Source organism: Catharus ustulatus, chromosome 18, assembly GCF_009819885.2.
Source record: "Catharus ustulatus isolate bCatUst1 chromosome 18, bCatUst1.pri.v2, whole genome shotgun sequence".
Taxonomy (NCBI): domain Eukaryota; kingdom Metazoa; phylum Chordata; class Aves; order Passeriformes; family Turdidae; genus Catharus; species Catharus ustulatus.
Window position 1 is genome coordinate 10,966,208 of NC_046238.1, and position 16,626 is coordinate 10,982,833.

At 44.1% G+C, this 16,626-nt stretch overlaps 1 protein-coding gene across 5 annotated transcripts in view; it reads right to left on the reverse strand.

The window, feature by feature from the left end:
- The window catches only part of PISD (phosphatidylserine decarboxylase), a 24,192-nt gene extending 7,633 nt beyond the window's left edge, over window positions 1-16,559 (reverse strand). Inside the window, exons 1-3 of one of the 5 annotated variants that reach the window (XM_033075419.1) lie at window positions 16,522-16,559; window positions 13,456-13,550; window positions 9,616-9,791 (exon numbers count right to left, since the gene is read on the reverse strand). In XM_033075419.1, the coding sequence (XP_032931310.1) occupies window positions 9,616-9,791; window positions 13,456-13,550; window positions 16,522-16,547 (297 nt within the window). In that variant the 5' untranslated portion in view covers window positions 16,548-16,559. Of the gene's footprint in view, window positions 1-1,398; window positions 5,349-5,750; window positions 5,822-5,982; window positions 6,011-9,615; window positions 9,792-13,455; window positions 13,551-16,521 lie in introns of those variants that run through there. The other 4 variants (XM_033075420.1, XM_033075421.1, XM_033075423.2 and 1 more) reach the window with 4 other exon arrangements.
- Between the last annotated feature and the right edge of the window lie 67 nt (window positions 16,560-16,626).

Genomic DNA, 16,626 nt, shown 5'->3' on the forward strand with positions numbered 1-16,626 from the left:
CACCCCCACAGGTCATGTTTTATGAATGGCACCCTCAAAAATTAAAGGTAAGACCAGTTTCCAGGTCTTAAAGCCTTCACTGAGTATCCTGGTTCTGAATAGGGAACACATGGACAAAACCAGTATTTCTACTACTGCACAACAATCTAGTCTCCACAGCACAAAAATCAACTCCCCTGCCTCATAACCAGCTGCATCTTTGATTTTTTGTTACGTGGCTGTCCTGACTGAGAGGGATCTCATTTGTACTAACGGCCATGGGTAGAAGTTGACCTAACTCTCACAGGGAAAAGCTACTCAGCTTCTTAGCAGAGGACAACATCAAGGGCCCCAGTTCAGACCCTTGCAGGAGGTCTGGATGCAAAACCTTTCAGGTCCCCATTTATTCTTTGGCTTCTACTCGTGAAGAAAACACTGGCATTTCCAAGGTCACATTATCAAATGGAAATTTGTCTGCCTGAGGGCAAGATATTCAAATGACTGACTGAACTCCTGGCTAGGAGACTGTTCTGCACCCAGAACACAGTGATGTGCACACAAATTCAAGTGGCACAGTCTGGCTGCTCCCAACAACTCACTCTCTCAAGGGACTCTGTGACAGGAAAGAGGAACTACAAAATACTGCGTATGTCTTTCCAAGATGGTAAGAAGCTGAGAACTTAAAAGGAAATTTTCTTGCCAACTAGTTCTTTTCAAAACTTGGATCAGAATTAAAATATCAGGCAGACAGGTATAACTGTCAGCACTTTTGGGTGCAAGATGGTGCTTTAGGCTCAATGATGTTTTTTCTGCAGTGAACACAACTTCTTTCCTCTGAAGAACTAATAAATAAACAGAGACTGATCTGTGCATCTTAATGCAACAGGGAAGAAGAACCCTGAGCAGAAGTGCTGTCTTAGCAGAGCTAATGCAGGTTTCTCAGCAGGAGGTGGGACTGACTCGACACGGGAATAGGAAGGGACACTTCACATTGTCCCTCCCATCTCTACCACCCCGCAGCCTGCAAGGGCCAGGAGCCGGGTTGGGTCCCGTTCTCCCCCTCTTGCTGCTCTCCCCCCCTTCACTGCAGTCGCTCCTGGACCAATCCCTGCAGAGCTGCATCGCTCTGGAGCCCTCGGGTTTCTCACTGCCTTGGCCTGGTTTCAGAGCGGCCCCTCAACTAATTTTTCTATTCTCCTAGTGTTAGAGAGTAGAAGGGAAAGGAATGAAAGCTTCCCCATTCCCCTTGTCATGGAACAGCATGCCCTTCTCTGCCAATGCAATGTATAAGGAGCTTTATAGTAATTAGGCCAAACAAAAGCTTCGCAGATGGCTCCCGCTCCTTCTGCCCAGAAACCCTCCCAGCCTCCCTCCCGCTTCAGCCACCATTCCTGCAAAGCAGAAAATACTGAACAGTACCTGAAACGAGTTCTCCTACTTGGTGTCCCACTGGCAGAGCCAGGCGGGCCTGGACTCCCCAGCTGCGGGTGCTGGTCCCCGGCACAGCTGCTGCTGCCGCCGTTCCCTGAACGCAGCCTCCGGACATGAATTTTAACTTTGCGGAGGTTGTAGCAAGAGGGTGGAGGGTTAGATAAAGCTTTGTAGCATCTCACCATTTCCCTGTGTGGAGCTCTGGTCCCTGCAGGGTGTTTGACTGACACATCGTCAGGGTGACGGCTCTTGCAAGGCTCAGTCTTTTTTCCTCTACCTCTCTTTCCTTTGCTTGCTCCGGCATAGGAGAGAGGACACGGCGTCACAGTTCCTAAATCCCCCGCTGGTTTGTCTCTGGATTCCCTCTCTGTCTCCCACTTGAATCTCTGCTACGAGGGTTGCAGCTATTGCAAACAAACAGGCATTGTGTCATATTTCAACATCCCACTACAAAGCCGACTCCGCACACCATAAAAACGAGCTGTCCATATAAGCAGTCCTTGCTTCTTGCTAGTCCGGGTGGCCATTGAAACCCAAGTCCCCAAAAAACACCCTGCAGTCTGTCCCAGGCTGCTGGGCAGCGATGCACTAGTGCGAGGAGCAGCCAGCTGGCCTCACACAGCTCATCCCAGCGCCAGCCCGAATGCAACGCTGGGAGGAGGAGTGGGGCGGAGAGGAGGAGGAGGAGGAGATAACTCCCAGCTTCAATTCTGCAGTGCAGCAGCTGCTGCTAAGAGTTCTGGACTGTTGGGCCAAAAATCCTTTTCTGCTCTTAGTGTCCAGAACAAAACAAATGGAAAGGAATGTCCTTCTATTTTACAACCCCTGCCAGACACAAACATCCACCTGCAGAAGTCTCTTTCCATCTCAAATCACTCCCTTAAGGAAACAGGTCATGGACATTCTTCTACAAATAACCAGATACACACAAAATAAGCCAGTTTTAGGGCCATCTTGAGAATTGGGTATTAAAGAAGTGTTATGTGTCTGTTATGTGACTTTCAGTACTTCACAGTTTTTGCATCCAGTAGAACCAAAATACAAAACAGGAGTAGTAAAGGAAGCTGTTTTGATTTTTAAAGACCAAAGGCTGCAATGTTTCTATCTAAGCATTCTAAATGTACAGAAAAATTGTTCTCTTTAACCCTACAGAACATAGATTTTCTGAATCTTCTGTGGGTGGGTTTGGATTGTTAAGAGAGCTCTGGTTCAAAAAGTGAAATCAGATACACCTCACCTCAAGATAACCAAATACTCAGAACAATTTTGGGGCTGGCTCTAGTAGTTCCATTTCACTTCTGCTTTCTGCTAAATCTGGGTTGAAAACAAACAAAAAAGCCCCTCCTTGTTTCCAAAGTCTTCTAAGCACCATGAAAATTGTGTGGCTAACAGAGTATATCAAAAAGAGCACTGTTGCTCTGAGGGAAAGGCTTGTATTGTAACAGGAATAAGGAGGAGTGGGAGGAACAGCAGGAAAAGCTAGAATTAACTAGCTAACAGCATCCCACTCAGACCTCAAAAGGAAAATATTCAAGCAGTAATTGTATATTTCGATTGGTCTTCAACTCCAAATATTACAGATACTCCCTAGAAAGACCTCTGAAGATCCTGCATTAAGAGTACTTTTCTCAAGAAGAAAACTTCTATATGGCATATTTCTAAAAAACCCAGCTAATTGAAAGAAGGAAAATTTAGACTCAGTAAAAGCACTCAAAACACACTCCTTCCTCCATGAGCCTTGTGCCAACTCTTTTTGTTTTCCTATTTAAAATATCATTTAGTCTTTGGCTGGCACAAGAAACTCCTACACAACAAAAATGATGCCATCTGTATCATAAAATGATGAAAGCAGTTAGCCAAAATCATATCAAAATTCAAAGAAAAGCAATAAGGAACACAGGGGAGCTACTTCTCGATTCAGCAGGAAGTGAAATTAGAAATTACCACCAGTAAATACTTAATTTTGAACAGCAACAAGCTAAATCGACAACATTGTTTCAAAAGAAAGCTTCATCAGACCAAGACAACATTATTTTTCACACTGAACACGTGTGTTCACAGAAGTGTGGGGAGAGTTTGTTTGGCACTGCTGGTCCCATCCCATCCCATCTCCTGCTGTGCAAACTTCACCCTTGCAGAGACACAGAAAACACATCTTATCACATTCACTTCAGTGCTCTTCCCTTCAGGATAAAGGATAAGGGCAGTAACCCAAGAGCTCTTCCAGTAGAATTCAATTTTATCCCTCAAAACACTTTGAAGGAATTATTATATTCTCAACTGAGTAATCATTATTCTATGGAAGCATGTACCTAGCTAAACAGCTGACCTGCTCCCTAAAAAAACCCAGACACTGAAATGTTCTACAGCCTGATGCAGTGGGTAGTATTACTCTTCAGTCCAAAACAAAAAGTGTGGGGCAAGAGAGATTCCTCTCCAGGAAGGAAAAAGCACTGGTGTTAAAAGTTTTTTCTTTTTCTCCACTTCTTAAAATAACTGTGTGCAGTTGAGTAAGAAGTTTCTTTTAAGTTCCCCTCATTACATTCACCAGGATGCCAATATCTGGGTACTGCTGAGATGCTGACATGCCTGGCCAGGTGCCATCCCTGCTGTGGCTGCCCCACAAGTAACATACAATTCCTACAATGTAAGAAGGTTGAAATGAAAAATCCACTCTGAGTTTGCTTGCTTTCCATGAAGAAAGGAACAAAAACTGCTCATCAAACAGCTCATGAGAGAGGAACTCATATAATGGCATCTCAACAGCTGGATCTTTTGGGATGCAGGCAGTGCCCACAGCCTGTGTCATCATCAGCTTAGACAAAAATCTTTAAAATTTTTGGTTTGTAGGGGTTGCACAGTTGCACACCATTACCAGACTCCTTCGCCTGTCTGAACTCACCCAGAATCCACGCTGGGCAAATAAAGCAGCAGTTACCAGCAGGTATCAATCCACAGAGAACTGCTAATCTGCCAGCTATGCAACACTCCTCTATTCTGTCAGCTCAAATAAGCATCAAATCCAGCGAGCTCTTTTAATTACTTGTCAAATAGTGAACTACTCAATTCCTTCTCTCAAGTTTTAAAAAACGACACAGCAAGGCAGTTGCACAAAAGGCTAACACTCAGCTGAACTTCAAACCTGCAGCCTCGGTTGTAAACTATAAACATGAATCACTAGGCTTGGAATGTGCTGGTCAGTGCTCAAAGCCCTCTGGTCAAATTTTCTACATTTGGTCACAGAACTACTGTTTAAAAAATGCACCGAATGCATCCCAGTGCTGTACTCAAGTGCCAGCAAAAGCGGCGGTCTCGCAGGCAGGGCGCGGTACTCGGTGCTCACTGTTAAAGGTCCCGTTCCTTTCCCAGCAGTAACTGCTTAACACCACACGCGTCATCCCCGCTCCCAGCCAACCTCTGCAGGCGGCCCGGCAGGACAAACACTGGATACTCCACACCCAGGCAGGAGTTCCCGAACCCCGAGAGCACAGCAGAACTGCCCTGATGCCGCTGGGAAACCTGAGCGGACGCTGAGTGTGTGCCAAGGCCACGGGATTGCTGGGCAGCGCGTCCGCCCGCTCCTCCGGGAGTTTTCCAACGGGACCGCTCCGGCGGTCCAGCGCCGGCTAATGGAACGTGCCGAGCGCGGCTGCACCCACCCGTACTGTCTGAAACTCTTTAGTTCCCATTTGAAAAAGTCTTTCTAGACATTTTCTCTTCGTGTAGCAGGAAAAAAAAACCTTTTTTATTGTTTTCCCCTGGTTTTACAATGCTGTTTCAGTTGCTTTTTATAAACAGAGCAGGGAGAAAAAGTAATATTTTAGGATAGCCTAACTGGACGATTGGGTTCTGAATTCTGTGCAAAAAGCCTGTTATACTGTCTCAAAGATCTTCTGTGAAGCAAGAAGATAAAGCTTTATTTTACAGTGACATGAAATTTGATGGCACCCTTTTAAAACTTTGTAGTAGTAATTTCCAATTAATGGCTTAAAACAACAAGCCCCAGTACCACTCCCTATTATCGTCCCATTATTTTAGCTTAAGATACCGGTAAAGCAAACTCGGAGCTCCATAAAAGATCTCTAAAGGAAGCACAAGCCGCGTTACATCCTCCCCACAGAGCAGCACCCGGCGGAAGCTGCGAAAAAGCTCCGGCGGCTCCTCGGCCCCTGCCCTCCCCCTCGGGACTCCGATAAGGCTGGTCCAGCAGACTCATTCTGTTTAAATCTACTCAAAGATTACTCAGTCGACTTTGGAACGTCACATTCCAGCAAGCCAGAGTGAATCAACTTTTGGCCGCCAACCCTCGCACATCTGCCCTGTGGTCCAGCAGCCCTTACCTGATGCCCAGAGAAGTCTCCTTCGTCCCGGCTCTCCGCTTTCAGTCGCCGAAATACGACACCGACCCTTCCTTTCAAAGCAGTTTTCAGACACATGAACAAATCCAGCGGACTGCAAACTGTCCCCCCCACCACCGCGCCGCAGCCATCCCGCCGCCGGGGCCCCTTCTCCGGCCGGGCAGGAGCGGGCGGTGGTCACAGCACGCCCCCGGCCCGGCAGGTCCGCACCTACCTCCGCTCCCCTCTGCCCGCTCCCCGCTCCCGGCCGTGCTCCGCTCCCTGCCGGGCGCTGCCGGCCCAGCCCGGCCTTAAGGAAGCGGCGCGGGCCGGCGGCCCTGCCCCGCCTCGCCTCCAGCCACTGGCGCGGCTCGGCGGCTCCTTCCCGCAGCGCCCCGGCCCCTTCGGAGGAGGGGCCAGGGCAGCACGAACGCAAAGAGAACGGGGGACGCCGGACCACGGCAACGGCCCGCGGGATAAGGAGCTGCCCGGGGATGGTCGGGCTCTCCCGGAGATCAGCGCTCAGATTCCCAAAGAGCCGCTGGACAACGGGGAAACAAGACTTGCCGGGAAGCAAGGCACCGGTGCGGACTGTGCATTGCTCAGCTTCCCTGAGACAGCTTCTCACCGCGTGTTCTCGAGCGGGAGTTCAATCCCACACAGGCACTGCAGCCAAAGCAGCAAAGTGTGCTCCAGTCTCACAAACTGCTTCCCAAACCCTCTGATAAACTGCTTCATAAACTCAGCAAGACGCTCAGGAAGCTGCTCAGGAAGTTGCTCTAGACAGAACAGATCCATCTAGTCAAAAACCCTTCCCACTGTTTGGATTTTAAAAACCCCACAAACCCAAACTGATTTTACTTGGTTCAATTTTCCAGGACAACCGAGAAAAACATTTACACCACTGCACCCTTTACACAATTTGATGCTGTTGAAATGTCACTGGTTTTAACATTTCTGACCATCTTTCTTGTGTACTTTGGACCACTTTACAAGGATTTTTAAAAATAATTGCATATCTGCTCCAATAAAACTCCAAGCATCAGAATCTGGGAGCAAGAATGAGGAATAAGAGACCAACTGAAAGTTATATTTCTTCCAATGTCAGTGTCAGATATTCCTCTATTATTAGCTCTTTCCTGAACGAAACACACCTCTTAGCATAATACTAAATGTCTCCTCTGGGCCAAGAAAAGCACCTTCTGTATTGTACTGTCATAAGAGCTCCAGTATCCTCTGTTACATAAATACAAGCACTTCCTGACATCAGTAGGAAAGGCTGTGTTGTTCTTACCTCTGAGAATACAAATCTTAAACCTATGTTTGAGCACTTTCCTGGCGAATTAAGTTGCTTTTAAAAACTGGCCCGTGACAATAAACTGCAGTTTGAACACTTCCAGAGACATTTACTGTGCTTTCCTGGCACATGCCACTCAACATACACTGCTTTTTCCTTATACACAGCAGAATGAGCTACAGGAGCAAAGGCCACCTACAAGTTCCACTCTCCAAACTCTGGTTCATCTGATCACTCTGTTCCTCCAAGCTCCTCCTCTGGCCAAGGTTTCCCACAGTAATTCTTTGATCCCATCAACAGTGCCCTGGTGCCCAGGTAAGGAGAAGCAAAATGCCTCTAGTTAGCATATGAATGGCATGCCATGCATGCAGATCCCAGCCAGGAAATGTTCTGTGACAGCAAAGATTTGGAACAATAAGCTTCCATCCATCTGATAAACATCTACCTGTCTCCCTTCAAGCCCTCTGCTTTACCTCATCTAATTAAATGAAAGCTGATCCCCACTGGTATTCACTGTAGGAGACACTAAGGCGTTAATCAGCTCAAGCTATTAGCGACAGAATGTCTCTAAGAAAATTACACAAAGAAAAGGTCTGTGCTAAAGAAACAATAGTTCTGTCCCTATGGAGAAATTTAAGGAACACTTGACTTGCACCGGATTCATTTTCTCCCTGCCATTCTTTTATGAAGCTCAAGCAAAACAAAACCACACAGAAGTGTACCAACTCTGTAATTCAGTCAAAAATGATGCACACCTCAGAGGATCCCAGCGTGTACCTCTGCTACAGGGAGAGCTTCCCTGCCAGCTCAACAGGGTGGGGATTACCCATTTAATATCTGTCTACTGCTCAGAAGCAGGGGAATCTGCCTTGCACACAGAGCTGGCAGGTGAGGTGGACGATGGTCCACATTCCCACAGGAACTTGAGGCTGGTACTGTGGAGTCAGCACTTCAGAGCAGCAGGCTCAGCAGTCAGGGCACATGCACCAGTTTCTTGTTCTGTAGTACTCCTTCAAAGCCCATTCAATCATACTTGGTCTCTCTTTGCCTATGTAAAGGCTCATTCTGCCCTAAAAACAACACCCCCCTTCCACACTCCTTAGCGTGCATCCAGTGATGCAAAAAACCAGAACAAAGGAAAATGATTGGTCAGCAAAAAACCCTACTTCACTTTACAATAAAAAGGAACAATGCAGCTCTTATTTTTCTTGAATCCTTCATTGTTTGGAATATTGCTTGCAGTGTCTGACTACAGTTTCTCTTTTTCCTCATAACTATTCAGTTTTCTTTCCCTCCCACAGAAGTATTCAACAGAACTTAAACACATCTGGAATGACTAGGACGTCTTGTTAGTGTCTCCTACTAGTGTCTGCTGCATTTGGGGCCCTGCTTATCAGTTTGAAATTCTTTGTGTGTTTCCCCACTGTAAAAACCAAATCCTTTAGAGCTGTTTCATCAAAAGCAATGCTCCTAGCTTCTCCAAATAATAACAAACCAGAGTATCAGTACAATGACAGAAGGCAAATGCAATAAGAGAATGACCCAATTTCATACCAAAAGGTATGAACAATAACAAAAGAATTTTTGCTTTCAAGTATCAAAATTGAATTGACATTGATTTGTTAAATAAATACTCTGTGGATACTTACCAGTTCTTTTTTAATCAGAACCCATTTGAAACAAACTCCAGCAGGAAAAGAATATACAGAAGACGGATTTACAGACAGATTCCTCAGGAGCTATCAAAGGCTAAGCTGTTAGCATCTGGACTGTCTGGATCATATCTGGTTTGGGTCACTACTGAAAATGAATTTAGGGAATCCAGCCTAGTCCCCCACAGGCATGTGGCCAAATCACTCACACACTGGCAGTGTGCTCAGGAATGCAAAGATACCTTGGAGCCAAAGGTCACACTGAAGCATCTCCTGCACAACCTTACAGTCCTAGAATCTTTAACTCCTTGCCTTCAGAAGTGGCACTGAACAGGCACTCACCTGGCTGTTTGGAAGAATACCACATATATTTTAAATTGTCCAACATGGAGTTGTACAATATACTTAATATTCCAAAAGCAATGCAGCAATTATAGGAAGTCATGAAGTATCTCTTACTTCAATGCTGCAATGGGAATTTGACCTATGAATCTGATACACACACTCTGTAATTCCATAGTAATTTCTCAACTCCTTGGAATCCAAAAGGAAAAGGTAAAAATCCCCCAGAATCAAGAGGAACTACAGACCTAAGTGTTATCTATGAAAAAAAGGTCTTGCTGTATATTGATACAAGAAACAGGTAGATTTTTATTAACCAGGCATTATTTTCATCTCAGCTTTCTTGTAAAGTACATGTGGTGTCAGCCACACTAAAAGATGGAGGAGTTGTTGGCAGTTCCTAATGCATCATGACTTCAGCCAAAATGAGTTACTGAAGTGACAGAAATTTTAGTTCCATGAGCTGTCAAGAATGTGTTGTCTTGGTAGAGGCAAATTAAAGATTCCTGTGCTGAAATGGAAGCAAAGGAGCTTTGCATCAAACGTGGTAGAAGTAAAATTGCCCCAAGTTTCTTACCTCCCATTCACTTGCAAGCTTCACAGGCACCTCTATGCCCCTCTTCTCCAGCTGTTCCAACTTGTAATCCTCATATTTTCTGTATCCTGCATATCCTCCACCTGTAGCTACCAGAACATGGAAGGGCCGCAGGCGGAAGACTTGCCCCACCGGAGCAGTGTGAAGCTTCTTCCTGTCTGCAACAGAAAAAATCCCAGACTTCAGGAAAGAGAACAGCTACACAGTACAGAGAAAGCAACTCTGTGCAGTGAGGAGCATGAGCTTGAGTGATGAAAATGTGATTAGAAAATAAACCTGACACAGAAGGTAAGTACAGATGCTCCTGAGTACTCTAGTTATTACAGTTTACCAAGTTACTGTAACTCAACTGACCAACATTACTCGATCATCTGTGGTTTTAAGCTCATCCCCATCCCTGCCATCCCACATGCTTCCTACATTCTTCTCCCCAAAATACATAGAAATTGTGCTCCATGAAAGCCTCGTGGAGAAATACATAAAATTAGTGTCCAACAGCACTATCATAGTTCCCAGCTGTGAGAATGTTGGTTCTATGTGGAATAGTCATTTGCTGGGGAACCATCTGTACTGTGAAGCTTTGTGCTTCTCAGTCACTTCAGCTTTCACTACACAGCTAGCTGGAAGAGGGAAGGAAATGATGACCTGTTTTAGAGTAGGCTTAGTAACAGGAAAACAAGCCCATTTCTGCTGTAACACAAGTCACCACGAGAAACAAAGAGACGAGTAGTATTACATCTGCTTTTCACTGAGTAACTACCAAGCTCCTCCTCCGTAAGCCCAGCCTCGCAGTCTTTGTGAGATACAAGGATACTGCGTGGTCTCTAGGCAACAGATGAAGCATGGGGCAGGCACAGCCGTGGGACTATTTCCCTTCCAAAATCTTCGGAGAAAACAAATCCAGGGCTAAGTCAGTATTAGACTGTGCTGCTCTTGTCAGTCTGCCAGTCAGTCAGAAGATCTCAGCAATGAGTGCCAGTCACTGTCTGACAGAAAATGCCCAGAACCAATTATTGATACTGATTGCTGTCATTTCCATAGCAATCATTAATTTGGATGCACCAGAATCAAACCCAATGAACTTTATCTTGCTCCATCAAAGTCAGGCTGCTTAGGATTTGACTATGAAAGGATGCACTAGCAACCAAAAGAATTCAGTCAATACCAACTCTAGTTCTAGGCACACATAGAGACAAAGCATGATTGTTATAAAGTTTGGAGAGCTTTAGTTCTAAGGAATTGAGTTGATTAGAAGCACTCAGCCATGATGCTGCAAAAAGATGCCAAATAAAAGTAATTCTTGTCCACATTTTCTTTAATCAAAATAGTATTTCTTTATAATTTTTTTCCTAGACTTATGATTTTAAATATTGCTTAAACTATATATCCTAAATGCATCATAAAAGAAAACCAGCTTTTTTCCTCCTTAAAAAACCCCATAATTCTTTTCTGGGGGAGAAAACCAAACTCAATAAACAAACAAGACAGCAACTACAGTTACAGTTAAGATTCTAAAAAAATATTCTTTCCTAAAGAACAATGCTCAGTGAAGGAGAGGGATCATTTAGAATAGCTGAATGTTTAAAAAGACAGACTTATTTGAATTTATAAAGACTCTACAACCTTTCAACTTTGCATCACTATTTCAACAGAAATGTCTGTACACAACCAATGTTATTCTTTAGCCCTAAAGCCTTTAACTCCCTTCCACCACATCTTTGGTTCTAAGTTAGCAAAGCTGCTCAGCTATTTCAGCAGAGTTTCACAAATTACCAAACCAAAACCCCTCAGCTCTTTCTGGTTTGGATCCAGAGAGAGGCAGTTTCTGCTTCAAGAGCATTGATTACACCCATGTGAACATTTCTCTTCCTGTAACAGTGACCAAACCATTGGTGCTCCACAAGCCACAGCAAACACAACTTAAGCTGTTGATAAATGAAGAGTTGACTTTTCCCTATCTCCAGCATTAATGAAACAGCACTTCTGTAACTGGTCTCCAAAACAAAACCATTACAAAGGCATCCAACATGCCCTGACAAAATAAAATTTCATACCTTTCAGACACAAGTGGAATTCACACAAGTTTACAAATTCTAAGACAACAATACCAGTTACTGATTCTGGCAACAGATCCAGGTTTAGGCAGCTGGCACTGCTTAGATTTTAGCTGGACATCGTGTTCTCTATGATGCTACTGCTGCTCCCTGGAAAGCAGCATGAGAATGTGTGGAGAGCTCAGACCTTGGCACAAGAGTCACCAGAAACAAGTCCAGGGCAGGAAGAAAAAGATGCAGGACTGTCAATGTACTAATAACATTTTTAGATACTACCCAAAATCTGAAGTCCTCACAGATAAAGCCAACCTCTTCCAGAATTCTCTAAACACTGAGTATATTCAGCAAATGAGAATAAAAAATTAGTAACAGTTTCCTTCTTTGGAACAGGTGAAGAAGATGTGCTCTCATTTATGCAGTTAGATGCATTAACATAAATGCTTCATTACTCTGAACAAATCAAGAATTTCTTCTAGGACATGACACAAACACTTAGAGAAGGCTATTATAAAGGGTAGACATAAAATTAGAGAAGAGTTATCTTTCCTTTCTAATGATATAATGTGCAAATCATCTAGATTTAAATCCAAATCAGAATCTGAAATACCAATGAATTAGAAAATGTTAGGCTAAAAAGTTGGTTTGTCAAAACTCTAAGCTAATTTTAACTACAATGACCTTTTCTTCCTTGTGATCAACAGCTTTACATTATGTTTCAGCTTCCAAGATTCTTTTTTTCTGTAATGACTTTGATTTATAGACAACAAAGAGGTGCTGTTTCTATTCATCTGTGTAAGCATATTTTTCAATAATGAAATATCCATATATTATATGCTAGACAAAGCATTTGGACAGGCAAGTTAAGCCAAACAAATGGTTTTAGAAAATGGGACTAATAGCTGGCAAGGAAACAAAAATTGAAGACTATTATTTGTGATACTAATATAGGACAATGCACATGCTACAAGTTTACAAATATTCCTAAAAAAACCAAACAATAATATTTGATCTTCACAGCATTACCCAGCTACAGAAACTTCAAGTGCAAGTGCCACTTTAACCAAGTCCTACTCTGATTTCTTCATCTATTAAAATTGTAAGTACAGATTGAAATATAAAAGGATATTTATACTTTTTCTTTCTTATAGGGCTGTTAAACTGCTGAAATCTGAATCTCTCAGACTTTTCAAGGTGAATACCTGAGAAGAGCAGCACTACAAAGCAGGTAATACAGCTGCATAATTATGCATATTTTTGATGTTGCTCTTCCCAGTCAGTCACTTCAGTAGGTGTGGAAAGTACACAAATTATTGCTCATCAAGTTCATTTAAGTGGCTTTTTAAAAATGTAAAACACTGTCCTAAATGAATCTTTCTGATAAATTTTTAAAAAAAATTTGAACTCTAGACTCCTGAGAAAACTAAAGTGAAGAAATTAATTAAGAAAAAGAAACCTATGGTTAATGGGTTTTAATTTGCTATACAGGAATCATCTTCACTAGAAAAAGTTTCAGATGCTTTGTGAAGTTTGAAAGCAACAAACAACAACAGCTCATAATGAATCTTATGAAAAAGGTAAATATACTTCTTTTACTATGTGGAAAACACAATTTGCAAGCTTGTGTCTAAGGAAATGCCATGAATTGGTTTTTGATACTGCACTCCCACTCCCTTCATTTCATTCATCTTCCCCAACATGAGACCACAATTTGCCTAACTTTGAGTGACCCTGAATTTAAAACCATTTGTAGATACAGTCCATCACTTACCACTGAAAAATGTCCTTGAAGGAGGCTGCTTCCACAGGACTCCAGCTCTAACACACAGGTTCTTATGCACCAGCAAGTTACAGCTGCACAGCAAACTGCAAATACAACAAACAAGTGGCTGCTTAGTACAAATGTTTAATACTGCAAATGTCAGCAGTTCACCTAGTGACAATCTAATGTTTAGTAGCTGAGTAACAGAAAGAAAAGTCTGCTCAAATTATCATAAAATTTCCAGTGAGCCTCATCCCTTGTGGTATTCTCCTTTCCTAAAAAAATTCGAAAAACCTGATAATCCGACTGCTCTTGCAGGTATTTATTTAATGATGCATCTTTATATTTTCTTTTTCTTAACAAATATTGACATGCTCCTCTTGGGCTGCTGTAACAGTGATACTTTTCTGAGTATTGTAGATGCTGATCTTGCCAATAGCCCTTTGCAGGCAACTATTTATGTTGTCAGCATGTTCTGTGTCCTGACCTGTTTGGAGCTGTAAAATGCAAATGGATGGTAAATTTTATAATTATTATTTAGCACTTGGGATTATTCCACCTCCACAGGGCTGCTACAACTGTGTCATTTAAGAAACTCCTACAACAGCAACTGTCTAGAGAGACACTTAGGATTTGGTTCATGGTTTTACCTTACCATCCTGGTGGGAAGGAGGAGGAGTACATAGAGAAGTTTTGGATTCTGTGAAGAACTAGTAACATTGATTAGACCAAGTAGTGTAGCTGGGAAAGTAAAAAGGCTACCAGGCATAGCAACTCTTCTTTAGAATTTACCTTACCACTCTGTTCACTGGTGAACTCCAGTGACAATGATCCTGCCTCTCTGAAAATACATAAAATAGACTTGGAACCGGCCAATATAGAGAAAAGGTTCAGCCAGGACTTTTGTGTTTAATATATAATATTTAATTTCATGTTTGTAATAAATCTGACAAGAAGACATCCAGCTGTACAAGAACTGCTCAGAGTCTGCATAAGCATGTTTAAACAAGTATTTGACTGTGGCCTGGCAGCACCCTGCTGTCAGACAGGATGACAGGGAGCAGAAGGATGGTGTTCTCATCCCAACAGGCTCAGGCCCTTAGGAAGAACCAGATCTTTGTGCAACCTGCTCATTCCCAGGAGGCAATGCCTCAGCTGCTATATCTTCATCTGCCCTCTGGCCTTTCATCTTCTTGATCAGATATGTGGAGGACACAATTACTTCAGCAGCTTACAAGCTATTGCATCATTTGGGGCCATTCAATCTCAGGAAGTGATTATTAAGAATTTAAAGACTTAAATTCAGGTGTCTACTGAGTTGCATATAGTCATAATCCCTTTCTTTCAAAGAACAATCAACAAATATCAGATTTCTTGTCTAGAAGTCACATAATTATTCCAGCACACACTTGGTAACTACATTTTAACATTAGCCAAGGACCAAGAGCTAAAGTTTTCTCTTATCCCCACAGTAACAGCATCAGAATATCTCACTCTGCCCTTCAGTTTCTTTAAAATCAGTCTCTATTAAAATCCCTGTATTAACCCAAATGTGACAGGACAGACCCTCCCCAAGCCCCAGATTCCTGTAACTATGTGCTAAACGTGCCCCACTACTGCATCATCTCCCAGGATGTCATTTCCTTGGCAAGACAGAAACTTGCCCACTGCTGCAGAACCTGTATGTCCTACAGAGCAACACGTCGTAATTTGTCATGAATAACGAGGTCACCTGATGCTCTTGGGTCATACAAATTACACTAATTTGTGGACTTACAAGCCTGTTTTACAACATATTAAAACACTTGGGATAAAAAGAGCACTTGCTCATCAGTCAGCTGGGAGCCTGTGGGCTTCTTCTAAGGAATTCAAACAATAAAGAACTACTCGAATTAACGTTAGACTTAAATTTACCAGAAGAGTTTTCAAATCCTAAAAAGTAATGGACAAACATTAAAACTTAACTGCAGCCTAAACATTAGTATTTAAGACATTTATTAGCCTTCCTATAGAATAGTCTATAAAAATGCACAGTCAGAACAGAAGGAATTGAGTTGTGTCCACAGGAGCAGCCAGGAGCTGCTCACGCTGCTGAGGCAGGGCAGGGCACGTGGGACTTGGCACTTCCTCAGACAGTGGAAGGACACAGCACCTAACTTAAGCTCTTACCAAAATTGTTTTTGGCGTCCAACACTGGAAAATCAGTCTCCACCTTACTCTGAAACCTGCCTAAAACCAGACAAAGATGACAAAACTAAACAGTCCCACGTTCCCTGCTCCTGACAGCCTGACCTTGCAGGGTACAAATGCATGTGGGAATATTGACCTGCCTCTCCCACCCGACTGGAGGCTGACGAAGAAGGAACTGCCAAGGAATTCCATGTTAACTTCAGCCCCTCTGTGTCTTCAGCCCTCTCTGGACGAGGCACAACACTCTGGTGCCAGCACTGAGGCCGGAGGTAACAGAACACTCTGTGCACAAGGTTCTTCCTCCAGGTTTTGAGAGAGAAGGGGGAATACAGGGACTGTATGTTCTCTCCAAGGACAGAGAACCGTGGCCGAATAACAACACTCATGAATCTGTTTGGTTGCTATGAAAAGCACAACCCGTAAGAGGGTATCTCCTGCAGAGGAGTGTCAGTGCCCGGCCAGGTGCTTCTCCTCACAGCCGCCCCCCGAGACTGCACAACCGAGGGGCTGCAGCTGCCCCATCCACCGATTCCTACCGAGTATTACACACTGACAGCTACAGACTGCAACACCCAGTCAAAACCATACAAGGCCGCACGTTTCTCGTTCTTAAAACACGTAAACCCCTTATCTTTCTTTCCAGCTTGGATAAGGAGGGCAAGGCTCCTCACACATGCCAAGGGCAGGGCCAAGGCTGCAGAGACAGCCGCACTCACCCCGGCAGGGAAACGTCAGGGAATGAGAGAGGGAGAGAAGGGGGCGGCTGCGGCCCCCGGCCCGGCTCCTCCTCCCCCGAGAGGTGCCGGCTGTCAGGGCTGCTGGGGCCGGACAATGACAGTGACAAGGACAGCGATAGCCACAACCCCAGCCCCGCCGTGCCCGTACCTGCTCCGCGCCGCGGCCGCCGCCATCTTCGCACGCCGCCGCCGCGTCCTCTGCCGCGTTCCGCGCGCGGGGGCGGGAACAGCGCGGGGGGCGGGGCCGGGGGCG